This window comes from Martes martes, assembly GCF_963455335.1.
Source record: "Martes martes genome assembly, chromosome: 13".
Taxonomy (NCBI): domain Eukaryota; kingdom Metazoa; phylum Chordata; class Mammalia; order Carnivora; family Mustelidae; genus Martes; species Martes martes.
In genome coordinates, this window is record NC_137901.1 from 36,302,892 (window position 1) to 36,330,351 (window position 27,460).

At 48.9% G+C, this 27,460-nt stretch overlaps 1 protein-coding gene across 1 annotated transcript in view; it reads right to left on the reverse strand.

Moving 5' to 3' along the window:
- The window catches only part of MOCOS (molybdenum cofactor sulfurase), a 58,186-nt gene extending 32,156 nt beyond the window's left edge, over positions 1 to 26,030 (reverse strand). Inside the window, exons 1-8 of the mRNA XM_080821960.1 lie at positions 25,715 to 26,030; positions 18,076 to 18,165; positions 14,755 to 14,821; positions 12,577 to 13,218; positions 9,485 to 9,561; positions 7,036 to 7,235; positions 2,046 to 2,162; positions 615 to 1,073 (exon numbers count right to left, since the gene is read on the reverse strand). Coding sequence (XP_080678086.1) covers positions 615 to 1,073; positions 2,046 to 2,162; positions 7,036 to 7,235; positions 9,485 to 9,561; positions 12,577 to 13,218; positions 14,755 to 14,821; positions 18,076 to 18,165; positions 25,715 to 25,856 — 1,794 coding nt within the window. The 5' untranslated portion in view covers positions 25,857 to 26,030. The remainder of the gene's footprint in view (positions 1 to 614; positions 1,074 to 2,045; positions 2,163 to 7,035; positions 7,236 to 9,484; positions 9,562 to 12,576; positions 13,219 to 14,754; positions 14,822 to 18,075; positions 18,166 to 25,714) is intronic.
- Between the last annotated feature and the right edge of the window lie 1,430 nt (positions 26,031 to 27,460).

Consider the following 27,460-nt stretch of genomic DNA (forward strand, 5'->3'; position numbering starts at 1 on the left):
AGGGCTGGCTGGCCAGCCAAGGCAGGCAGCCCAACCGCCCAGCTCATGTAACCACCACATCGGACCATTTCAAGATAACATAGTTCATACCGACAGGGAAGGATCAGCAGATCACATAAAAGCATTGACCCAAGGAGTCAGCAGACCCGGATTCAAATCTTTCCTCTATCATTGATGACTGGACAAAGTGTTTAACCTCAATAGCTCTCAGGCTCCATATCCATAAAATGGGGATGATATTACCATGCACCCCATCTTGTTTTAAAGACAGAATGAGACAAAGCATGTAGAATACTTCAGCGAGGAACCAGCACACCCATTCACTGAAAATTATATCCATAATTATTAAGGGTAACTAGGTGTTCGCCACTCAGAAACAGGATCGTCTCCGGCGTACCTCTAAGCCTAGCCGTGTTCAAAAGTCAGCCCCGACCAAGAAGGGTGGAATGAGAATGACCCCTCCCATGTCACAGTACTCTGAATATGATTTTGATTTTCTCCACGCCTTGCTTTACTTTCTGTACTTTTTTCTTCACTTAATCAAAAAAAAATAGTATAAAGTAATCAACAGTAACAACAAAAAGTGGTCACTGGGCTGCCATGAAAACCCTTACCTCAAATGCAGCACAGGATTTGATCGGGTAGAGGTAAAGATTGGTGATGACATGTGGCCCAAGGCCCCCATGCAAGACTCCTGCTGCTTTCTCTGGAGGGGTCTCCTGGGTTCCAGTGGCCATTGGCGGATGTGGGTGCGAACCCCCAGCATTCACAGTGCTAGGCGAGTCATTGCCAACCCCAGAGACTATGCAGACATCTTCCTGAGGTGAGGAACTACTTGTGTCCACAGTGAGCAGCCTGGCATCCAGATCCTCGCTCTCTGACGCAGCTCCAGCCTCCCCAGGGGTGGTCTGAGGGAGAGGCTGGCCATCAGACTGGTGTAGTTGCATTGCTATGATGAATCTGAGAAAGGCCTGGGCATCCTCAAGTGTAGACATGTACCCAAAGGAAATCCTCACAGACCCTGTAGGCTGCCCATCTATGATGTCCACATCGTCTCCACAGATATGACCGGCCTAGAATTAAAGGAAAATAAGTCAGCCAGGGTGACTCATTCCACATGGATAAATCTGAAATCATTTTGGAGAAGTAACTTAACCCAGAAGAAGAAACAGTAAGAGTAACACACGCTGTGTGTCTGAGCCCTGCTCCGCTAAGCATGAGGACTCCTTTGTGAATCTCGCTTTGCTCAGGTGCAAACTGAGGTCAATACCAATCTCAATGGATTGTTTAAAAAGTTTAAAAGAAATACTGCATGGAAGGCATTTACCCAGAGCCACACACCATGACAACCCATGGACCCAGCAAGACAAACCAAAGTTTAGGAAGCATGATGGGTCAGCTTCTTGGTCTCCCCAGAGCTGATGCAGGAGAAACACCTGCTGTTCACTGCCTCGAGCCTCTCTCAGAACTAAAGGGAGGGTTTCATCCCTTCTTTGACAAGAAAGCAAGACAGCGATGCTCTTGTCTTGTGAAACATTAAGAAGCTCACATTTCAACAAAGAATACTATTAAAAATGGACAGAAGATTCGAATAGACATTTTTCCAAAGCAGACATACAAATGGCCAAGAGGTACATGAAAAGACGTTCAACACCACTCATCATCAGGGAAATGCAAATCAAATCAATGAGATATCACCTTACACGAAAGCCAAAGCAGGCTGGGTGCTCCTGCTGGGAGAAGGGGAAAGGAAAGCAAGAAGTCCCCGAACCTCCCCGAGCTAGGCTGCCCAGTACCGGTCGCTGCTCAGGCCAACCACCTGCCCCAGGGCTGAACCCAGGTCGGTCACCCAAAGAGTTGGGGTCACAATGCTCTGTAGGATCAAATATTCTAACTAAAACTGCGTTTGTTTCTGTGCTGGGTCTTCCTCTCTCTTTTTAAGTAAAATTCAGTACATGGTTGATTGGGATTTCTGACCCCAGACATGAGACAAGACTCCAGGGTGGTTGGAGAGGCCACCATCAGAGACGACCAGCATTACTAACCTGAAGATGCTTCTTGACCATCTCGTCGCTTATCCCCAGGTGCCTCTGGCAGGCCCCAGTGTTGCAGAAGCAGCCAGTTCGCAGGTGGATGTTGTAAAGACTGGCCATTTTATCCACCTGCAGGTTCAATGCGACATGAGACCAGTGTTAAGGATGTCCGGTTTTACTCGGATGGCCTGGGACAGAGTTTCAGATCAAAATGTGGACCTCCCTTTCCCAACAATAAAATGAAAATCTGAGCTTGGAATTTCACTCCCAAGTGCCCTGATCTATCATGGATTTACTAAACACATTTGATAAAATATCACTGATAACTAAAGTTTATCCAGATGGATTATAATGTATGCTTGAGAAAACTGAGAATGTCAAATTCAGGCCAAATTCCAACTTAGGAACTCACATTTCAACAAACAACACTATTAAAAATGGACAGAAGATTTGAATAGACATTTTTCCAAAGCAGACATACATACAAATGGCCAAGAGGTACATGAAAAGATGTTCAACACCACTCATCATCAGGGAAATGCAAATCAAATCAATGAGATATCACCTTACACCTATTATAATGGCTATTATTGAGAAAAAAAGAAATAACACGTTTTGCAAACACTGTAGAGAAAGGGAGCCCTTGTGCACTCTCGGTGGGAATGTACATTGTTGCAGCCACTATGGAGAACATTATGAAGGGTCCTCAAAAAATTAAAAATAGAACTACCATGTGATCCAGCAATCCCACTTCTGAGTATTAATCTGAAGAAAGTGAAAATACTATCTTGAAATGATATGCTTGCCCCACTTCACCACGGCATTACTTACAATAGCCAAGACATGGAAACAATGTAAGTATCTATCAAAGGATGAATGGATAAATTTAGTGTGTGTGTGTGTATGTGTGTGTGTGTGTGTGTGTATTTCAGTCATAAAAAAAACACAAGGAAATCCTGTCATTTGTGACAACATGGATAGACCTCAAGGACATCATTTTAAGTGAAGGAAGCTAGACACAGAAAGATAAATACTATATCATATCATTTATATGTGGAACCAAAAAAAAAATCAAACTCCTAGATACAGAGAACAGACTGATGGCTGTCAGCGATGGGGGGCAAAATGGGTAAAGATGGTCAAAAGGTACAAACTTCTAGTTATAAGATAAATAAGTCTCAGGGATGTAATGTAGAGCATGGTAACTCTAGTTAATGATGCTGTGTTACATGTATTTGAGAGTTGCTAAGAGAGTAAATCTTAAAATTTGTCATCACACGAAAAAAATGAGCTATGTGTGGTGATGGATGTTAACTGGACTTAAACAGCAGCAATCATTTCGGATTCTATATATATATCAAATAATTATGTTGTACACCTGCAATTAATACAATATTATATGTCAACATCATCTCAATTAAAAAAATAAATAAACTAGTTGGTGTGTTTGTTTGTTTTTTTCAAAGAGCCCACATATTCCAAGGGAGATTCACAAGAATAAAATCCGAGTGGCTGGGATGCGGGATGGCTCCTTGGCATCTTCTGCCCCAAGGCTGATCACAGAGCAGTCCCCACAGAGCTACCAGCTACCACTCAGAGCTGCCCTGTCTGGGTTCACAGCCTGGGCTACAAACATGACTGTGTTGACACTGTGTCTTATCCACTTGCTTTCCATAATGTCCCTTTCTTTGGGTTGAATCACAGAACCTCTGTTCAATCCAGAAGTCTCAAGGCTCTTTCCTGTCTCCTGAAGTCTCTGGGAAGCGATCTGTATTCACTCAGAGGGAGGGCTCGCATGAGGGGTATTTGCCCGGCTGTGGGTCAAGGGCTCCATTCTCCTACGTGTCTGGGAGCCCCTTGAAGGTCCTCAGCCTGGATGACTCCGGCTAAACTCAGGGCAGTCACCTAACTCCATTCAGGAAAACAAACACATCTTGCCCACCTGGGCAAATCTTTGAAGCTTCTGTCCCTGGGAATCCACAGTGCGGGGTGGCCAGAGGCAGCCAGGAGCCGCGAGGTCCCCTCCGCAGACCCAGCTCACCACACGCCGGCTCGCGCTCCTGCCAGGCTGTGCACAGCAATGGGGTCTCCCACACTGGTGAGACCGTGGCCGTCTTCACCTGAGCTGTCTCCCCTGGACTGTCAGAGTGAGAAGAGCCATTCTCTGGATCGAACTGAGGGACCTCAGGAAAACAACTCTGCTCCTTTACCTTGGGCAAACAGCTGAGTGGCGTGGGGACCGCTAATGAAATTCAGGCGCTCCCTGGCTCTCTGAGCGGAGACCAGGCCGCACCACGGGGTCAGGCCAACTCCATCTCCAGAGTCCGGTGGCCTCCATTCAAAGGGCAGCTGCTAGGGATCTCCCTCCCCACCCTACCCCAACGCCTGCCAACTGGAATTGGAAATCTCTTGTGCTCACCCCCAACCCCCATACCCCACATTTACAGTCCCGGTTACCACTGCTGCTAAATAAGCCACCAAACTTGGTGGAACAAAATCATAACCGTTTTTTTGTGCTCGCAGCTATAGTAGGTCAGAAATTTGGAAAGAGCAGAGCAGATGCCTGACTCTTTTCCATGATTTCCCGAGTCTCAGCTGGGAAGACGCCAAGGCTGGGAGTGATGTGGTGTCTGGGAGCTGGAGTCATCTGGAGACTCACTTAATGCGTCGGGTGTGTGTCTGGCGACCCAGCCAGGAGGGCTCACAACAGGACCGCCACCAGAGGGCCTGTGCTTGGCCTCTCCACATGGCCACCTTCCTCAGAGCACAGCAGCCTCAGGGTAGACCTTCTTGCATGGTAACCTGGGGCCCAAAAGTGGATGTCCCAAGGAATAATGCTGATGTGGCACTGCCTTTTCTGCCACACAGCATCCCCTTCTGTGGCCTTCTCCTGGTTATGAGTGAGTCACAAACCCACCAAGATTCAAAAGAGAGGAGGCCCCCACCTAGAAGAAGCTGTTTTGGCCACGCTTAACCTTCCCTCCTCACCTCCCATCATGAGGTGGTACCCTCTCACCTTGAGCCCTGAGGGATCCCGGCCAGGTGAAAGGTTTGGTTTCAGCGCCAGGATGAGCGCGGCATCCAGGGAGGGCGAGAGAGCCGCCCACCACAGTGCAGCATGGGAGCCGCGCCCACCACCCCTCCCCCCCACCCCCCGCCCCACCGCAGGTACCCTCACGCTTAGTGCTTACTGAGCCCTTGCTTCCTACTGGGCCCCATGCTCAGGCATTCTACAGCATATCTCATTTAGTCCTCAGAGCAACACTATCCGCAGGGCACCTTGTTAGCCCCGCTTCATGGACACCTGGAGAGCTGACACTAACTTGCCCATGCTCACGGAGCCAACCAAAGGCAGTCAGAATCGGAACCCACATTCTTAACCACTGAGTAGAGTGACTTCCACACAAAGGAGAATGGAATTAGGAGGCCTGGGTATCAAAAACAAGAACCCCAAAGCTTCTTACGGAAAGCTGAATTCTCTGAAAAGAATCACAGATTCTTTTGAAATCTCCTGAAAAGAGAGCCCAACCCAGCCATGAAACCATCTGACCTTTCTGAAAGCCACCAAATCCCTGTGGGATTCCCACACAGGGAAAGAGCCCACGGAAACCAGGCTGGACCTTCCCGAGCCAGCAGCACAGTTGGCCAAGCCTCCGCCGTAGAATCCACTGGTCACTCGTGGGACACGCTGCCTCTACAAACCCCCAGAGGGAGAAACTCGTCCCAGGTCCACCTCGGGGAATAGAGTCCTGGTGAAATCAGTGGGACACCTACGCAGCTGTCTCCCCCTGCGCCCAACCCAGGGCTTTTCTCCTCTTTGAGGCTTCTCTGGCCAATGCAGCATTCCCTCCCTGCTCTGCCTGCCCCGGCATAGTTCATGGTCACCTGTCTGTCCTCCTTCACACCGCACAGCAAGCACAAGCTTATTCAAGATGCAAGAATGAGACTTAGGTTACCAGTCACCCAGAATAATGTATTTTAGAAAGCAAAACATTTCCTCTAGATGCATTTCCCACCATCCTCCAAAAGCATTTATGAATCGCATCGGGCTGCCACGAGGGGTCTTACTGAGTGGCGGTCTGTGCAGTAAACCTACCCAAGATGAACACCTTCTTCCAAACTTATCTGACCACCGAACCTGCTCCTCACAGAGCTGCTCTAGGAACCCATGCCCTGGGAAGGGCCCCGGGCTCCCCAGCCCTGCCAGGCTGTGACACCCCACCTGGGGACCATCTACCACCATATCTGAGTGCTTGATGCAAATCTGGACATTTTAATGGACTGAGCACTGACCAACTTACCCAGCTATGGCAAGGACCCGAGCACTTCCCAACCTCCACTATTTGTCCTGTTTTCATGGGGAAATAGATGCAAAGAGTACATCTGCACGAACTATTTTATAACCAAACTACTAAATCCTTTGAACTCATAATATGTATGAACTACGGCACAAATAGGGCTTTTGTGAGGATGTCGTTTCTACTTGTTGTAAAGAAGGACTTCTGAATTCCGAGCCACATGCAAATACATGGTGGAGACAGGCCCCCGTTTTGCGTGATGCTGTGATCCGGTCTGAAGTGCCGCTGGGGCCACCGTGCTGAGTGGACATGAAATGGCCTCAGAAGTACCATTCTGTCTACACTGCTCTTCTGCCTGCACTCTTTCAGGGCGTCTTCCCGCACTGGGAAGCTGTCGGCTGTCCCCTTCCACTGCTATCAGAGACTCTGCCCCTCTCTCCTCGCACTTGAATTTGACAATTTCTGGCTTAAAAAGGAGGGTTGGTAAACTAAACAGCCATGACTGTTAGAACAGCGTGGAAACTAGCGTACGGAGCCTCTAAGGAAGGGCCGGGACCCCTCCACCCACGGGCGGGCTGCCCTTCACACAGCTGCCACAAGCACCCAGGGACCCGCACGCACCTGCAGGACCCCAAAAGGCGGCAGAGCGCTAGAGGACTGCGCTCCTGCTGTGAACTATGGTGGGAGGTGACAAGGAGACCCACCTGGGAATAACCGACGATGTTCCCACTGGGGTCGAGCACATTAAAATTGATGACTGGACCCTGCACCTCCGGGCTGCTGAATTCAGAGTCACTGTAAATCCGCACCACGGGGGCTCCACTGGGGTACCGGAGAGCAGACAGGGCCGTGTAGGTGTACTGAGCCAAGGTGAAGGTGTGCTGCTTTATATTCTCCATCCCACCTCAAAAACGATTGAGAAACATTAGAAACGTGAGCTTCACATGTAATTCACTCATTTTATTAATTAATTTATTAATTATTTATTTGAAAGAGAGAGAGAGCGTACAAGCAGAGGGAGAGGGAGAAGCAGACTCCCTGCTGAGCGGGGAGCCCCATGCAGGACTCGATCCCGTGACCCCAGGATCATGACCTGAGCCAAAGGCAGATGCTTAACTGATGAGCCACCCAGGCGCCCCTCACTCACTCATTTTTAAGAAAAACAAGGTCATTCTAACCACCAAGCTGGAGCTCAGATTAACGATTGTAAATACCCATAGATAGTGTGTGGGACTGGACGTATTGATTAATGTGTAGATCTGGGGCCCTGCCCAACACCTGACTGTTGCTGTTCTGTGGAAACTTCCACAAGAATTCTTGTCATCCTTCTTTTTTCTTTTTTTAATTTAGATCCTTGGGTTACAGATGGCAAAAATGTATAATTTTATCTTTATTAGTGTTTTTTTAATTTTATTTTTAAGTAATCTCTATACCCAACGTGGGGCTCGAAGTCATAACCTTGAGATCCAGAGTCACACGCTCCACCAACTGCGCCAATCAGGTCACAATTTTATCTTTAAAAGGATCGTTTCTTTTAATATTTAAATCATTTTAACACTATCCAAATCAATTAAGGATACGTGTTACAAGATGGATGAAGCTTGAAAACATGTAAAATAAGCCGGACACAAAAGGACAAATACTGTGTCTTATATAAGTGCCTAGAATAGGAAATTCAGAGACAGAGAGGAAAATCGAGATTCCCCGGGGGAAGGGGAAAAAGGGAGTTACTGTTGAATGGTACAGTTCAGTTTGCAATATTGCAGAAGTTCTAGAGACGGTGTCAGGGCTGGATGGCTGCTTAACAATGTAAATGTATTTAATGCCACTGAAATGTACACTTGAATTGGCTAAAACAGTGCATTTTATGTTACAAGCATTTCATCACATTTTTTTTCAAAGGAGCAAACAAGTAGGAATAATTAGGGTTTGCTTTATTGCCCCTGCCCCCATCAGACCTGTAGCTTGCCCTGTGGTCTCTGTTAATATCTTTCCTTGGAAAAGTGCTCATTGCTCAAAGCTTGTCTTCATTGTCTCCTCTTTGTCCTGGATGATGTCCAGTCATCTTCCTGCCTTACACCATCAGGGCTACCCCCCTCCCTCCTGTGAATTCTGTCTGCCCCCAGTATTGGGCTCAGGTTGAGAACCTGAAGCCTCTCATTATTGTGACTACCTAATCATTGAGCCACATCCCTGGTTCACCACAATTCCACTTCTATATAGATGGGTTCAAGCAGTACGACCCAGTTCTAGAAGCTCAGCCTCTGGAGGAGTGTCCAGGAGCAAAACAGGGTGGTGGATGCCTGGCATATAAGTCAGAGGGTCTTCTAGTCCTATATGCCCTTGTGTCAAGCTCCATACGATGGGACATGGTCTCCGTGTGCTTGTCAGTCTACAGTGAATGTCCCCCACCTGCCCACACTCCCCAAACACTTGCCAGGAAAGAAGACATGCATCACAGCAGAGACAGTGGTTGGGGCTCAGGGTTAGGCTTTTTTTAAAAGATTTATTTATTTATTTGACACAGAGAGAGAGAGCGCGCGCACAAGCAGGCGGAGCAGCAGGCAAAGAGAGAAGCAGGCTCCCCACTGAGCAGGGAGCCTGTGGCGGGGCTGGATCCCAGGACCCTGAGATCATTACCAGAGCTGAAGGCAGACGCTTAACCAACTGAGCCATTCAGGTGCCCCAGGGTTAGGCATTGTTATGGCCTAGGTTGAAATCCCTATTCTCTCCATCACAAGTTCCCTGACCCTGGGGAAGGCATTTAACCTCTCGGAGTATGAGCTCCTCGTGGGCAAAGTGGGCTCTTCATATAGCTCCCCCATGCAACAAGAGGGAGGGCCCAGCGAGGGATCAGGTGAATAAGGTCCAGGACCTGTAACCATTCCCAGTCAAGGGACCAAGGATGGCCTCTCTGCGGCTGTGAAATTATGCATCTCCTGATTTATAATATCTCTTACTTTGTTAAAATGTTCTTTTAACTGGCAAAAAGAAAATTTAAAAAGGCAGCTCGGTCTCTTGCTCTTGCCTCAGAAGTCATTCCGAAGTTCTTGAGAATGAGCTTCAACTATTCAACTGCCAAGGGCCAGCCACTCACACAGACCTTCTCTCCTTACTCTCTCATTCCAGGAGCAAATGAAAGGCTCCACTGACCTGTGAGGCGCTCTAGGGCATCAAATCCATGTTTTAGTGCTATCACGTCAAGGAACGAGATGGTGCCATCTTCAAACCTGTAACAGTGTTGAGGGAAACAAGGTCAAGCTGTGACCAACATCTCCATGAGAGTTTTGTGGTGTGTAACAAGTTCTGATTTTAGGCTTAGCCACAATCTCTGAATACCTTCTCTCTGCTGCCTTATAAACCACTGCTCGCTCTCCCCGTCAGGACAGAGGGCTTTGCACACTGAGACTCATGGGGCCAGCTCGCTCGGCAGCTTTCTTGGGAGAGGATGGCCCTGGTGATAAAAGGAGCTAAAAAACAGTCACCACCTTGAGAAATGTTATCCTGCCCCCATGAATACTTGGACAAAACCTCAAGTGCTTCAGGCTCTTGAAATGCTGTCCTTGACCCAGGAGAACACCACTGACAGGGCATCAGTTAAGCGTGATCCAAGTACTATGTGTCAATGATCCCAAACTCTATGGAACCACATATCATCTCAGAGACAGTATCATTCGAAATGCTATGGAACACAAGTATCATTTTTGAAACAGCTGAGTTCATAGCTTCAGAGGGAAATGGTGTCCCAGGGAGAGGTTGCAGTAAAGACCCCAAACAGGCAGTGGCAGGCACACTTCCTGCATGGTAAGAACATCAGAGCAGTCGGGAGCAGGTGTGCAGGAGCTGGGAATGAGCTGGGAATGGGCTAGCAAGGTGGAGAGTGGTAGGAGATAAAGTCAGAGGATGTCTACCTTGGGGAGATACCATGTGTCTGAACAGCTCTGAGCAGAGAGCAGGGACAGGATGGGACCCAGGCTCTGACAAGCAGAGTCAGTCCTCAGGCTGCCACAGAATTGGGAAGCTCAGAGACAGGAGGTTTCAGCGAGCATGGGCATGAAGGACGGTGGGAAACCGTAGCCTCTATGAGCCTGGCTGTGAGTTATCAAAGCAAGTCAAAGCTTTCAGTAAGAATTATTGTGCTTCGTATTTTAATATTCTAGAGATGAGATTTGCTCAAAATATTGTTACTGAGTAACCGGCGGAGCCTGGGTGGCTCAGTGGGTTAAAGCCTCTGCCTTCAGCTCAGGTCATGATCCCAGGGTCCTGGGATCGAGCCCTGAATTGGGCTCTCTGCTTAGCAGGGAGCCTGCTTCCTCTTCTCTCTCTGCCTGCCTCTCTGCCTACTTGTGATCTCTGTCTGTCAAATAAATAAGTAAAATATTTAAAAAATATATTGTTACTGAAGTGTTAATTTCTTTATAAAACCAATATATTAATAATTAATAATTGTGAATCAAGTATATGAACTGACAATTAATAATGAATCAATTGTGAATTAATAATGAATTAGTTGGGGCGACTGGGTGGCTCAGTGGGTTAAAGCCTCTGCCTTCAGCTCAGGTCATGATCCCAGGGTCCTGGGATCGAGCCCCCGCATCGGGCTCTCTGCTGGGCAGGAAGCCTGCTTCCTCCTCTCTCTGCCTGCCTCTCTGCCTACTTGAGATCTCTCTCTGTCAAATAAATAAATAAAATCTTTAAAAAATAAAAAAATAAAAATAATAATGAATTAGTTGATAATGAATCAATTACTAATTGATTAATCACTAAATGGTCTTCAGTAAATTAAACATTATTATCCTATAATGACTTAGGTTACTGATTGATAATAAATAATCATTTATTAATCAATAATTAATAGACTCTTGGAGGAAAGGAAGTTTGCTGTTTCCATCAAAGGTTGTATCTCCTTGGGTTATAAAACGATTCAGAGCATGGTCTGGGTACATGTTCAAAAAACATTTGGGTTTTGAGTATTAAATCTCTTGAGTTCTAGTCCTAAGCTCACAAGAAAAAAATGAGGCTTCTAGTGGTAAGTAAATATTTTCAGCTTTGCGGGAGTCTTGGGGCAGCACCTGCTGAGAAGCAATCCACCCAATCGAAGGAGAGAGGTCTGATCCTGCCCAGCCCACCCACACGGGGCCCAATCCGAGCTGCCCCACTTCTCCTGGCCTTTAGATGCTCCTATTGGCTTGATAAAGTTTGAGTTGTCATTGTGATCTGCCTTTAATTTATATGATGTGTGCCTATCATTCTCTTCTCACTTGGTTACATTACTTGTTATAGTCTCACACTTGGATACAAAATGTTTTACATTAGTGTTCCTTTTTCAGAATCCCCCAATTACGGAGGAGTCCTAAGTAAAAGAGACACCGCAGTCACCTGGGTGGCTCAGCCAGTTAAGCGTCTGCCTTCGGCTCAGGTCATGATCTCAGGGTCCTGGGATGGAGCCCCACGTGGGGAATCCCTGCTCAGCAGGAAGTCTGCTTCTCCCTCTCCCTCTGCCATTCCCCCTACTTGTGCTCTCTAACTCTCTCTCTCTCTGTCAAATAAATAAATAAAATCATTTTTAAAAAGACTGTTTCTTGAAAAGAAAGAAAAACATGAGGTGCAGGGATCAAGTCACATGCCCGTGTCCCCACAGCTGACGTGTGGTAAAGCCAGGATTCCCCCACCAGCAGTCCAGTTCTGGGGCCTACACACTTGACCAGTGACTCTACTGCAGGGGACACGGCCCTACCTGCAGAACCCTGAGTCTGCCCCTGGGTCTGTGGGGGATCTGACCCACCCTCCCATCCAGGCCCCCCGCCTTCTGAGGCACCTGCAGGGGGACTAGCTCCCTGTCCCTATCCCATGGTATTCTCCACTGCTGGCCCCAGTAGAACCCTGGGTCAGCTGTCATTTTCACCCTCTTAAGCCTTCCACCTGATGGGTCCCAGCCATCAACAGCCAGGCCGTGGCTCCCCTCACCACCTTTCCTCTCCCGAGAGCCCATCACCTCTCCCCCTGGCAGCCCTTGTCCTCTCATAGCTGTGGAGAAGCCCACAAAAGGGGGCCTGGGGCACACTCCAGCCAACCTCCGCCTCCCAGATCTGAGCCCTGCCACCAGCTTCCATCCCTGTAACCGCCACCCCCCCAGATCTCTGACCCCAGTCGCCTAGTCTGGTCCCTCGCACAATCCTATAGGCGACACAGGCCTGCCCCCCGCTTTGCTGAGCTCCTACCAGCCAGCCCCAAGGTGAGGTTACCTTTCAGCCACCGAGCGCCGTGGGATGTAGAAGTCTTCCCCTGCAAGGTACGCAGCGGCTGTGCCCCCTCCAAAGTAGGTTTTCCTCAACAGAGGAGCCACACGATTATTCACCAGCAGAGCGCCCAGGCCGGTGGGGAATCCAAAGATCTTATAGAAGGAGAGGGGGACAAAGTCGGCCTGGTGAACCGACAGGTCCAAAGGGGAGGTGCTCACGTAGGAGGCCGCATCGAGCAGCACGAACCACTTCCCGGGCACGCTCACCGGGCACCTCCGCCCAGCCTTGACCTCTCCTATCCAGGACAGGGGGTATCTGGTTCCAGAAAAGTTACTCTGTGCGGGGTAACAAAAGAGATGCGGAAGCTGGCTGTCGGGGTCACCGGCATCCATGCCCTGAGTCTCCGCCGACCACATGTCCTCTGGCCTGACCGGGACAGAGGTGATGTTCATGGCCGTGGTGACCTTCCTCATGCCCACCACGGAGGTGTGGCTGTCCGTGAGGTAACAGAACCGGCTCCCGCTGCTATCCGGGCCTGGGGACACCCACGGGAAGGCTTCTGCCACCAGTTTAAGAGCAGCCGTGCTCCCTGCCGTGAAAATGACGCTGTAGTCCTCTGGGGAGGTGTGGAAGTGCGCCAGAATCCTGGAAGAAGCAGAGTGTCATGCCAGCTCCAGGGTCTCACGGTGTCACATGGTCAGAGCAGCTGTATCTCTGCCACACAGAACCTCTCTCTGACCTCACTTTTAGGGAAAAACCTAGGTCGGCTTTGCCATGATGGCAAAGTGAGGGCGGGGGCAGAGCCAGAGGCACAAGGAGATGACAAACAGGTTCCAACTGGCAAAAGCAGCTCCACCTCCCACATCCCCACCCTGCACAGAGAAGATAAAAGCCCACGAGGTGCCTGGGTGGCAGAGTCACTCCATCGGACTCTTGGCTTCAGCTCAGGTCACGATCTCAGGATCATGAGATCCAGCCCAGAGTGGGCCCAGCATCCCGGCTCTGTGCTCAGCAGGGAGTCTGCTTGGAATTCTCTCTCTCCCTCTTCCCCTCCCCACGGTGCTCTCTTTCTCAAATAAATAAATCTTCAAAAAAAAAAAAAAGATAAAAATCCACAAAACCTTAATCCTAGAAAACACTCTTTCGGGGTGCCTGGGTGGCTCAGTGGGTTAAGCCTCTGCCTTCGGCTCAGGTCATGGTCTCAGGGTCCTAGAATCAAGCCCCGCATCAGGCTCTCTGCTCAGCAGGGAGCCTGCTTCCTCCTCTCTCTCTCTCTCTGCCTTCCTCTCTGCCTGCTTGCGATCTCTTTCTCTGTCAAATAAATAAATAAAATCTTTAAAAAACAAAAGAAAAAGAAAACACTCTTTCCTCGGTCTGCTCTCTGGCTCTCTCACCAACTGGCTTCACGGTGCCTTTAATATTGGCAGCCCAGCCTCCCTTGCCAATTGGAAATCACTTGAAATTATAGCAATTCAAGAAACTTTAGGCACCACTTGGAAACTACTTACTAAAAACTATTACATGTGGAAAAATACAAAAAGATATTTCAAGCTGCACAAAGTAATAAAAAGTTGGTGGCGGGGGGATGTTGATGAATAATGCCTAATGACACATGAAAAGAAAGCCCAAAGAAAACCTTTTTTCCTCTCTCTGAAAATGAGGCTTAGTGGGGAGCCTGGGTGGTTCAGTGGGTTAAAGCCTCTGACTTCAGTTCGGGTCGTGATCCCAGGGTCCTGGGACCGAGCCCTACATCGGGCTCTCTGCTCAGCGGGGAGCCGGCTTCCTCCTCTCTCTCTGCCTGCCTCTCTGCCTACTTGTGATCTCTGTCTGTCAAATAAATAAATAAAAATCTTTAAAAAAATAAAAATAAAATGAAAATGAGGCTTAGGAAACTGGGTCCCTCGTGGTCCCTCTGGCCCCCAGGCACTCTGGCCTCAGCCCGGAGCCACATACAACACCGGAGCACACCTCAGGGCCACCTGCCTGTGCTTCAGGGCTGCCCCGCTCCCTACCTACTCACTCTCACCTTCCCATCCTCTGTCCCTGACGGTTGTCACTGTGCACGTGACCATTTAGCCTAATGTGATCTTCCTTAGACCAACACGGAACATGCGGAACCTTTGTGGGATGTGGCGGCGGGTAGGAAAGAAGTCCCCCGACCTGGGACTGCCTGCCACTCACCTGTAGCGCACGTGCTCCACGGTGTCGTGGGTGAGCCTGCTGCTGATATTCTGGCTGTGAGGATTACCTGGCAGGTTACAGAGACAAAGCCATCAAGTCACTACCTCTGTTTCTCCCCTCATGTTCCTCCCAAACCCTCTCCTTTGGTTTCTCAAAAAGGTAACCCTACAACTACTCTGTGACCCAGCAATACCAGGTCTCTATACTTTAGGGAAATGAAAACACATGTCCACACAAAGATTCATGCTTGGAAATGTTCACGGGCATGTTTATTGGTAAAGCCAAATTCTGGGAACAACATGAATACCCTTCAGCTGATGAACAGAGAGACAAGATGGGCTATAGCCACACAATGGGAAAGTATTCACAACAGAAAGTAACAATCTGCGGGCTATGTCGTGAGTCAGCCACAAAAACGTCCTAAGGGGTCACATAGTGTACGAGTCCATTTATAGGCAATGTCCAGCAAAGGTATAGAAAGAGGTTCAGAAAGTTGTGAATTAGTGGTTGCCTGGGACTGAGGGGGCAACAGGGCTGAACTATAAACAGGCATCAGAGATCTTATTGGGGGAATGAAAATGTTCTAAATGATTTATTGTGATAGTAGCACCTTTGGTAAAGTTGCCTAAATCATTAAATTGTACATTTGAAATAGATGAATTTTATGATGCGTGAAATATAATTCCATTCTTAAACAATTTTTTTATTTTTTTAAAGATTTTATTTATTTATTTATTTGACAGAGAGAGACACAGGGAGAGAGGGAACACAAGCAGGGGGACTGGGAGAAGGAGAAACAGGCTTCCGGCAGAGCAGGGAGCTTGATGCGGGGCTTGATCCCAAGACCAGGGGATCATGACCCGAGCTGAAGGCAGACGCTTAACGACTAAGCCACTCAGGTGCCCTAAACAACTTTTTAAATAAATAAACCAATCCCCTAGATTGAGATGGGACCCAGGAAGAACACTGGAGCTAGAAGTCAGCTCACAGGCAACAAGGCCAATGGAAGAACCTTTTCTGCAGGCTCCCTGAAAGGTGGTTCTGATCATTCCAGGGAAACAAGGAGAACAAACTCCAAAGGCTACCCTCTCCCCCAAGCATGAGACAGAGCCATGAACTCCACTTAATCAAAATCCCCATCTGTTGCCCTGGGTTCATGCCACTGCTGCTCTGCAGAAATACATCTAATTCCCCCAAGTGTGTGAAGGGGGCCATCACATCTCCCCTTAGCCCATTCTCAAGGCCAAGTGCCCTCCTAATTTCACTTGTCAATTTCCAGTTTTCTTCCTCTCCTCAGATTCCACATGAGTGTGTCCTGAAGTATCACCACCTCCCTCAGAACACGGCCCCCAGACAAGGACACAGACCTCCCGAGGGGCTAGACGTGCATGCATCGGGCACAAGCGTTTCTTGGGAGCAGGACCACAGGCATGCCATATCGTAGTCTTGACCTTTTTTGTTTTAGAGTTTGTTTCTTTTCTCATACCATGCCATCTGGTCGTACTAGATCTCTGGCCACCGAAGCTATTAATGATCCTCTTCCATATGCACTAGTAACCAGTGTACTAGTAAGTGGTAACCAGACTTGGTACCTACCCTCACTGCCTCTCAAAGCGCTGGTTTCTAACTCCACACCATCAGCACAACCTACAGTCTAGATGCTGTCCCCTCTCCGCACCAATCCCACAGTTACGACTCTTGAAAATGTTCAAGACTTGGGGATCTCTTTGCAAATCATGGATCAAGATTGAGATAGGGTCCCTCACTGGCATCTCTCCTAGAAACTATTCCCCAGATTTAAAGATCTGCTGGCTGCCCAGTATCTTAGTGGGGCACAAGAGGACTGTCCTGAACTGAGGGGGTCCAGTGCTCTGGAGCCCCATGCCTGGAGACCCTGCTCCCCCAGCTCCGGCGTCCTGACTGCGTGGCCACAGGTTAGCCACCTACCCTATCCGGGACCCACTTTCCTCACCTCTAAAACAGGAGCGAGGACAGAACCTGTAGGTTAGCTTGTTTGCTAGCTACACCTGTACCCTCGGTTGCAGGGTGAGGGGGGGGGCAGTGTCGCGGTGCCAAGATGGAGGGGGAGGGTGAAGCTCAAACGTCTGGAGCAGTGGCTGAAGTGAGTGTGTGTTCGGGACACCAGGGCACTCGCCGCTCTCCCCACTGCTGCATCTGCTTCTGCTACCTTTAGTTCAGGCTCCCTTGCCAGGCTCCCTCGCACGCTGTCCGCGCTGACTGCCCACGCTTTCTAGAATGAACATCAAACTCCGCGGAGCTCCTTCGAAGCCCCTCCCTACCTCTCCTTTCAGACCTTTTCCACTCCCTGCCCCTCCTCTGTGCTCAGGGAGGGCTAATTTCTAGAACCTCTAGGGTTTGTGCACTTAACCTCTGCCTGGAACGCCGCCTGCTCCTCCTTCCCGCGTGACTCCTTGTTCATCCTCCAGGACTCCCCCCACTCCAAAGGCAGCTTTTTCTGACACTCACACTGCCAACGCTGCAGTCACACACCCCCACGGGATCGCACCCTTTGGTCCAGAGCCCTTCACACCGCTGGCCAGTTAAATTTACTGGGAGCTCACTTGATTAGGATCCTGCGTTGACTAGATTACAGCCCACAACGGCAGGGACTGTGCTTCCTTGGTGTCTGAGATAGCACCGTGCACCCCCCCCCACAGCAAAGTGGCCCAACACACACTTATGGAGTGAAAGAATGGGGGCACCTAGGTGGCGCAGTCAGTTAAGCCCCTGACTCTTGGTTTGCCTAGGGTCCTATCTCTCAGGGTCCTGAGATCCAGCCCTCCATCGGGCTCTGCACTCAGTGGGGAGTCTGCTTGAGGCTCTCTCTCTCCCTTGCCCTCTGTTCCTCCCCCCTGCTTATGCTCTCTCTCTCTCTCTCTCAAATACATAAATAAATCTTAAAAAAATAAAAAATAAAGTTACCTGCAAAAAAAAAAAAAGCATAAAAAAAAAAGAATGCATGTCCTTCCCGCCACTCTACATTCTGTACTGTCCTGTCCCACAGGGTCATTCTGCCGTAAACACAGCACCTTTGTACCTCTGTGCCCTTCTGACACTGACCTCTCCTTCTGGAAGTAAACTGTGTGTCCCTGAGCTAATTCTTCCTATCCTGGCAGTGCATGTGTTAGAGGGACGGACCCGAGGGCTCCCTGACCCCCTCTCCCATGGGGCCCATTCAGCTCTGTATGCTGAGCACAGTGCTGATCTCTTAATCCAACATTTAGTAAGCTGGGATGTATCAGCTGAGTGCAGTTGGCTCCCATTCGGTGCAAAAATCAGTTTTGGTGTGTTGTTCTTTACCATAAACATTTTCCATGAGATCATTCGTGAAGCTCGTGAGCTGACTCTGGGGGAACAGTGTGGCTCCCGCATGGTCAAGGTAGACAGTTCCTGAAAGAAAACACAGAATAAAGCTGTGGTTATTTTTCAGACGTATTCCATTCATTTCACCTGATCCCAGACTATGTGAGCTTGAGCAGGGGGGATTCCCCAGGCTACTGACTTGACTTCTCCCAGCATCTTGACAGGAGCTCCTTAATCCAAGTGGAGGCATGAGCAATGGAAGGTTGCACTTTCCCTATCGAATGACCTTTAGAGCCCGGAGCAAGCGTTCCTGATTAGCCAGCTCTTTTGTGACCCTGGAACAACATCCCACACAGAGGAGGAGCCCAACAGACATTTGTGATTCATGACGGTAAAGCAATTTCACATTATGACTCACTTCCTCCCTGGGATTTCCTTGCCACTTCCCTGGCAGCCAAGGCCTGATCCTGCTTTCCCACCGTGAACTCTACATCCTTCAAGCCTAGAATAGCTCTGAGAGCTTCAGACAGTACTAGGATCATGAATGATCTTTCTAGCCTCTCTCATAACAGAGACAAGCAAATTTAGATGAGCATGAGATACTGAGGTTTTCCCATCAGACGGTAGAACCCAGAAGGTTGGATAACTCACCATGTGGGCAAGGTGCTGAAAAACAGGCCGGCTGGTTCATGGCCGGTAGGAGGCTACACTGATACAACTTCTTCAGGAACAGCAACCTGCCATATCAGTCGTGGTTTAAAAGGCAAACCCACATCGCTTCTCGGCCTTTTGGCTAAGATCAAGTGTAAAAGGCAAACCCACGGGGCAACTGGGTGGGACAGTTGGTTAAGCGTCTGACTCTTGGTTTCGGCTCAGGTCATGATCTCAGGGTCCTGGGATCGAGCCCCACATGGGATTCCAAACTCAGCAGGGAGTCTGCTTAAGATTCTCTCTCCCTCTCCCGCTGCTCCTTCCCCATGTTCTCTCTCTCTCAAATAAATAAATAAATCTTTAAAAAATAAAATAAAATACAAGGCACCTGGGCAGCTCAGTGGGTTAGGCCCCTGCCTTCATCTCAGGTCACGATCTCAGGGTCCTGGGATTGAGCCCCACATCAGGCTGTCTGCTCAGCGGGGAGCCTGCTTCCCCCCTCTCTCTGCCTGCCTCTCTGCCTCCTTGTGATCTCTCCCTCTGTCAAATAAATAAATCTTAAAAAAAATTTTTTAATAAATAAAATGCAAACCCTCTTTGACCTAGCAATCCCTCTTCTGGGAATTCATCTTATATATACCCATAAATATCCATAAATACCTATGGTTTGTGTCACGTGAGAACATTTAGTGCAACAGCATTGTCTGCAATAGCAGGAGATTGGAAATGGCATAAATATCCATGAACGTGTGTTTAAAACAAAGAATTCTTGCACCTCCATCTAGTTTATAAGTACTGACATGGAGCAAATTCTGAGATACACTTTCCAGAACATACAATGTAAATAGACTCATTCCTTCTTTCATTCACTTAAATGTTTTTTTTGTTGTTGTTGTTCGCAGCATGGATTTTTTTTTTTTGGTTCTTTATAACAGCTTTATTGAGATATAATTCCCATACCATAAAATTCACCCCTTTAGTGGTACTTTTGGCAGATTCACAAAATTGTGCAACCATCACCACTATCTAATTTTACATTTCCATTCATCCCCAAAAGAGAACCCATACCCATTACCAGTCACTCCCCAATCCATCCAACCCCAGCCCTTGGCAATCACTAATCAATCTACTTTCTGTCTGTACAGATTTGCCGATTCTGAACATTTCATATAAATGGAATCATACACTCTGTGTCCTTTTAGTGTCTGACTTCTTTCACTTAGTGTAATATTGTGACATTTTCATGTCATTCCTTTTTATGACTGAATAGTAGGAGGCACCACATTTTACTTATTCATTCACCCAATGATAAACAGGTGGGTTGTTCCCATTTTGTCTATTATTAGTGATGCTGCCATGACTATTTACACGCAAGTTTTTGTGGAGACATCTGTCTTCTCCCATTTGGCCAGTTGTCCTTTCTTGGTGGTGACCATTGAAGCATAAAAGTTTTTAATTTTTTAAGAAAGATTTTATTTATTTATTTGACAGAGAGAGACACAGCAAGCGAGAGAACACAAGCAGGGAGAGTGGGAAAGGGAGAAGCAGGCTTCCTGCTGAGCAGGGAGCCTGATGGAGGGCTTGATCCCAGGACCCTGAGATCATGACCTGAGCTGAAGGCAGATGCTTAATGACTGAGCCAGCCAGGTGCCCCTAAAAGTTTTTAATTTTGATGAAGTCCAATTTGTCTATTCCTGTTGTTACTACTGCTTGTAATTTTAGTGTCATAAGAAACCACCGCCTAATCCAAGGTCCTGATAATTATTGCGTATGCTTTCTTCTAGAAGTTTTATATTTTTAGCTCTTATATTTAGGACTTTCATTCATTTTCAGTTAATTTTTGAATACAGTGTGAGGTAGGGGTCCAGTTTCATTCTTTTGCGTGTGGATACCAGCTGCCCCAACACTATTAGTTGAAGAGACTGTTCTTTCCTCTATTGAATAGTCTTGGCCTTCTGTTAAAAAACAGTTGACAGGGGCACTTGGGTGGATCAGCGGGTTAAGCCTCTGCGTTTGGCTCAGGCCATGATCCCAGGGTCCTGGGATCGAGCCCTGCATCCTGCTCTTTGCTCAGCAGGGAGCCTGCTTGTAATCTCTCTCTCTCTGTCTGTCAAATAAATTAAAAAAAAAAAAAAAAAAGCAGTTGACCATAGACATATGGGCTTATTTCTGGGCTCATGGTTGTATTCCACTGTTCTATACATCTGTGCTCATACCGACACCATGCTGTCTCGATTGCTGTAACTTAATATACATTTTACATATTTTACTTTTATGGGAAATGTGAGTCTTTTAACTTTGTTCTTTCCCAAGTTTGCTTTGGCTATTCTGGGTCCCTTCCACTTCTGTATGAAATTTAGGATCAATTTGTCAATTGCTGCAAAAAGGTACCTGGGATTTCAGTTGGAATGATATTCAATCTGTAGGTCAGTTTAAGACTTTTGCCATCTTAGCAATATTTAGTCTTCAAATTCATGAATACGGGGTGTCTTTCCAGTGATTTAGGTCTTCCTTTATGTCTTTCAATGTTATTTTGTAGTTTTTCAGTGTTTAAGTCTTGTACTTCTTCTGATAAATTTATTCCTATGTATTTTATTCTTTCTGATGCTTTCCTTTATTTCATTTTCTTGCTAGTGTATGGAAATCAGCTTGCTGTTTGTATATTGCACCTATATCCTGTAACCTTGCTGAACTTGTTTTTTAGTTCTAACGGTTTTATATGTGGATTCTTTAGGATTTTCTATATACAAGATTGTATTATCCACAAATAGAGATGGTTCACTTCTTCCTTTCCAATTTGGGCAACTTTTATTTCATTTTCTTACCCAGTTGTCCTGGTTAGAACCACTAGTACAATGCTGAGTAGAAATGGTGAACCAGATGTCCTTGTCTTACTCCTGATTGTAGCAGTAAAGCTATCAGTCTTTCGCCAGTATGCTGTTAGCTGTGGATTTTTTTTTTTAGATAGCCTTTATCAGGTCAATTAAGTTTCCTTTTATTTCCTAGTTTCTTGTATTTTTACATTCGAGAAATGTTTATTGAGTACTAACTGTGTGCCTGGCACTGTTCTAAGTAGCGGAGACATAACAGTAGACCAAAGAGAAGCTAGTATGAGAGTGACAGAGAAAGACCATGAACAAATAAATGTAAACTGTGTCAGGTAACAGATGTTACAGCTCAATTGTGTAATTAAAAAAAAAACTGTACACACTTATATAAATACAAACAACAACTCAAAAGGCACACAGGACATAAGGGGCAGGAGCTAACTCAGAGCTGGCCAGAGCTGTGGTTGGAAAGAGAGGGGGCTTCCTGGCCATTCTTTTTTTTTTTTTATCCTTTTTTTTTTTTTAAAGATTTTATTTATTTATTTGACGCAGAGAGAGAGGGGAAGCAGGCTCCCCGCTGAGCAGAGAGCCCAATGCAGGGCTTGATCCCAGGACCCTGAGATCATGACATGAGCAGAAGGCAGAGGCTCAATGCAGTGAGCCACCCAGGCGCCCCTCCCCGGCCATTCTTTACCCTCCCTTGGCACCTTTTGAGTACTGTGTAAATGCACTACCTAGTCCAAAATTTAGCTTTAGAATAATGTTCTCTTTTAACTGAAGATTCAGAAATACAAATGCCCTACTCCAAAAGAAAGGCTTTTGTACCCCTGGGCATCAGGGAGATGCTTATGTGAAGACACTGCATGTGTGAAACCTGAGGGGCCCCGAGGGAGCACCGCACGCCTTGGCCATGGTCTTCTGCAGGACCAGGAAGCTTTTGGGAGAAGGCTGCTTTGGCCTTTGGTCCAGTGACTAGTTTTGCAAAACCGGGCAGCTGTGTTAGATTAGCTAGAGGTCTGATCTTGGCAGAAGTCAGCTAGCATTGTGGTTAACAGGGAGGAATCCAAGTCAGCCAACTTGATTGAATCCTGCTCTACCACCAGCCATTCTGGATCCCTGCTCCTTTATCTGCAGGTGGGATGGGGGTTAAAAGAGTTGGTATACAGAGCCCAGTTTAGTGCTGGGCACACAGTAACTCTTCATGAGATTTGGCTATTAACAGAAGAAGCAGGCAAATGACCCCCAAACCCACTGGCATTGAGTCTTCAAGAAGGAAATTCCAGGGTCTCTTCCAGTTCTCAGCCCCACACAGGGTGAGTGGTCATCCACTAGCACCCTGCAACTTCAAGAACTATCTGAACCGGGGCGGCTGGGTGGCTCAGTGGATTAAAGCCTCTGCCTTCTGCTCCAGTCATGATCTCAGGGTCCTGGGTTTGAGTTCCGCATGGGGCTCTCCACTCAGCAGGGAGCCTGCTTCCTCCTCTCTCTCTCTGCCTGCCTCTCTGCCTACTTGTGATCTCTGTCAAATAAATAAATAAAATCTTTTTTAAAAAAAAAGAAGAAGAAGAAGAAGAAGAAGAACCATCTGAACCACATCTGAAAGTTCAATAGTCTCCCTTCATCAAGACAAGGGAATTCCCATCCAACTGGTTGGGCAAAACATTTCTGCACTTAAAGATTAAGCATGTAATTATCTAGAGCTACTCCTAAACCAGATAAATTCTCAAACCTACACAAAAACTATAGGGGAAGGAAAAAGGGGAAAGGAAGAGAAGGTGAAAGTTATATTATTTTGTTTTGTTTGTTTTTCCTTGCCCCATGAGAGAAAAAAAAAAAAGTGGATATGTTCCAAGACTCCCAGCTGTGGGAGGGATGGATTTAATCCACAAAAAATCTACTTGAACTATTAATGTAGAGGAAATGCTGGGAACTTGCACTAGATAGATGGACAGACAGACAGAATACAGTACAGTAGATGTTAAAAGGGCTCTGAAGACCGGCCTCGGATCCTAGCTATCACATTTAGATTTTATGTTTAAAGGAAAAGGTGCTGTTCTCTGAGGGACTCAAGTGAAACAAGCAGGGGCCCAGAACATCCCTCTACTTTCCCAGCATAGTGTTGAGGGGAGAGGTCAGCCAGTGATGGGTGTGAGGAACCAGAGCTGGAGGGATTAGGGGATTAAGCAGGTGTGGTGCAGAAATAATTATGGACTGCACGGTAACAGCCTCGGAGATTTCCTTCAAAAGAATGGGGAGCCTCCTTCCCTCCCTCCACACCTGTGGGTGTTCATTGTACCAGTCTATTTCTCCGGTGGAAATTTCCATAATAAAAACTGTCAGTGGGGCACCTGGGTGGCTCAGTGGGTTAAGCCTCTGCCTTCAGCTCAGGTCACGATTTTAGGGTCCTGGGATCGAGCCCCGCATCGGGCTCTCTGCTCAGCAGGGAGCCTGCTTCCCCATCTGCCTCTCTGCCTACTTGTAATTTCTGTCTGTCAGGTAAATAAATAAAATCTTTAAAAAAAATAGGGACGCCTGGGTGGCTCAGTTGGTTAAGCGGCTGCCTTCGGCTCAGGTCATGATCCCAGCGTCCTGGGATCGAGTCCCACATCGGGCTCCTTGCTCCGCGGGGAGCCTGCTTCTCCCTCTGCCTCTGCCTACCACTCTGTCTGCCTGTGCTCACTCGCTCTCTCTAACAAATAAATAAATTAAAAAAAAAAAAAAAAAAAAAAACAACTGTCAGGGACAGCAGGGGGAAGCATGGCGGTGAGATGCTGTCTCCCCCGGGTGAATGTGGCACTGGGAAGAATGGGGAGGTAGTTGAGAGACTGCCAGAAGGTTCCCCGTCTCCCTTCCGAGAGTCCATACTGAAATACAGAGAGGAGACACACAGAGGGGAGGCCACAGCCCTGAAAGCCCCCAAAGGGACAAAACAGTCACTATCCCAAACATGAGGAAGTGACCCAGAAGAGTGGACAGGAGCTACAGGTAACTGTATGAACTGTGACATCACTGTTGCTCTTCTCCCACAAGCTGGGGAGCAGTCACTGGTTGTTCATCAGAGCAGAGAACGAACGTCTCACATCCCGGTGCCTGGTGCCACTTCCATCCACCCCTGCTCAACATGCTGGTGGTTCTAAGGCTCCAGGAAGACCCCCACACGAGGTCCCTGGCAGAATAGTGAGTCCCCACCAGTGTAGGAGCCCTCTCGCTCTGCTGGGCAAGGCCATGGGGCCAGATGGAGCTCGATTGCAGATTTATTTGTTTATTTTTAAAGATTTTACTTATTTGACACACACACACACAGAACAAGCAGGGGGAGTGGCAGACTGAGGGAGAAGAAAGGTCCCCGAAGGGAGCCGAAGGTGGGGCTCCGATCCCATGAGATTGTGACCGAGCCTAAGGTCCACGCTTACCGACTGAGCCACCCAGACGCCCGGCCATTTAAAATTTAACCAGCCTGATCTGCCTTGTGGAAATCAAAGGGACGACGTGACCCCGGTCCCGGTGTTGAATTCACAGGCTTGTCCTCTACTTAAAGTGCACACTGCACGGTTTGCTAATGCGAGTCCCCCAGCGAGCTAGGGTTCAGAGACATTGTTCTGACTGCACGAGTGAGAAAAATGAGACTTCGAAAATAAAAGATGCTGTGAACTCAGTCTCCAGAAGCTGTAGCCTCTCGGTCCCAGCCCCGCGCCCCCCACCCCGAGCCGCAGTCCCAACGGGGCGCACTGGCGACGCACTCACTGCACCTGTCCGCAGGCGAACACCTGAACGCCAGTCAGGGGCGCCGGACATTAGTGCATTTTGCAAGCCTGGCTCCAGTCGGACCTTTAGAGCCGGAGGTCTCGTGGCACCCACGGGGAAAAGGAATCAGTAAGCCTGGCCCGCGGAGGGCGAGGACAGGTGAATAAGGCGCAGGCTGGCCCTGCACCACGGGAAAGTCTAAGGAGCTAGAGTAGCAAGAAATCTTGGGCTGCAGGTGGGACCTCAGGGAGCAGGGTCCACGAAGCGGATGCGTGCACACGTCCCGCCAGGTCTTTCGATCCAAAATGTATCCCAGATAAGGCGAGGTGCTCCCACCTAGAGCCAACGCACTTTCCCCGTCAGTCCCAGAACACCAGCGCGCCCACCCCACACAGGTGCCCCGCCGGCCTCACCTGCCAGGCGGCCGAATTCGCGCTGGCGCAGCTCCCGCAGGCCGCGCGGGCCATAGCCATAGGCGAGCGGCCGCTTGCTCGACTCCCGGAACCGCGCGAAGGCCAGCAATTCGGCACCCCGGGGCGCTGCCCAGCCGGCCATGACCCAGGGCCGCCCGCCGCGCCGTCCAGGTCGCCGCGCCGGGGGAAATGCCGAAGCCGGCGCGCGGCGACTCCGCCTCCAGCCGCGCCCCGGCCGCACCTTCTGGGCCTCGGAGGGCACCTGGTCCGCGGCCCAGGGCGGCGCCCCGCCCGGCCGCCCCGCTTGCCCGCGCGCTGACTCACGGAGTTTCACTTCTTTGCGGCCCTTTTCCTGGGGGCGGGGCGAGGACGTCCCCGTCTGCCCAGCTTCCCAGCGGAGCCCACGGAGATGCCGCCGAAGACCCGTGGAACACGAAGCTCTCGCTTATCTAGGGTCCCACGAAGAGGCTGGTGGCAGAAGTAACGCACTGCCTTTTCCTGCGAGGCGTCCTGACCCCCGGCGATCCTCCCGGGCCGACTCTCCCGGTCTCCGGCCCCGCAGGGCACCCGGGACCCCCACTCTCCGCGGCGGGACCCTCGCGGGCATGGCGCTTGCCGGGAGACTTGTTGCTGCTCCCCACTGGGGTGTGCGCTCGGCGTGTCTGAAAATGCGGCAGAGCGAAGCGTGGAGGAGGAAAAAGGCCTTGGGATCCCTGAGGTTGGTTAACGGTCTCCGTGGCTGCGGACCGTCGAAACAGTAGCTCGCGTGCGACTCCTGCGCCTTGGGCCTGCGAGCTGGGTGCGGGGGGCTGAGCGACTCTGGCCACCAATGCCTCAGTACCGAGCGGCTGGCCAAGACCCGGCGTCGAAAGTGCGGACCCGGTGGGGGAGTGAGTGGGGCGCAGGTACAAGGCGGGAGAACTTAGGTGGCCCGCTTCCGAGGATGGAGTGAAAGATGATCGGAGGTTCCCCATTTGGGGCTGCAGTTCTAAAAGCCAGTTCCCTGGGTGTCCCCACGCTTAGGTGGTCTCTGCCTGCAGACGGGTCAGGCTCATCCTCCTCACTGCCAGATCTCCAGGTCCTTACTGGACAAGCATTCATACTCGTTCTGGAAGGAATGAATGTATGCATGAATGAATGCCTGAATTTGCTCACTGACATCACTGACCACCTCCACCCTCTTCTGCGTACCTTCTGCCTACACTTGGAGCAATGGTGACATCTTGACCCCTCTCCACTGCGCTCTCTCCTGAAATGTGACTTCTGGCAACAGTAACAAGAGCAGGTATGCCCTGGGCACCTGTTCACCGTTACCTGTACTCATTATTCCACAGTTAAATAAGCAGATCTATGGGGTGGCTCTTACAGGTGGAGAAGCTAAGTCACAGAGAGGTAGAGTAACTCACTCAAGAGCACACAGCTAGAAGATGGACAAGTCAGCACCTGCGAAGTCCACTTCCAGGGCCCTACCAGTTAAATGTGTCCAGCAGCCTCTCTGGTACAAGCCTCAGGGCCTGTTTCCCCATGTCTAAGTTGGGAAAGTGCTGAGAGCTGGTCCTCCCAGGGACTATCTGGTGTGTGTGCCACTCACCCCTCCTTTAATGTCTTTCTTCCCAGAGAGGATTTCCTCCAGGACAGGCTTTTCAGGCATTAATTTGCATGAATCTCCTGGAAGCCTATTAAAATGCAGATTCCAATTCTTTTAAGTTTGGGTTGGGGCCTAAGGTTCTGTGTTTCTCATGAGTC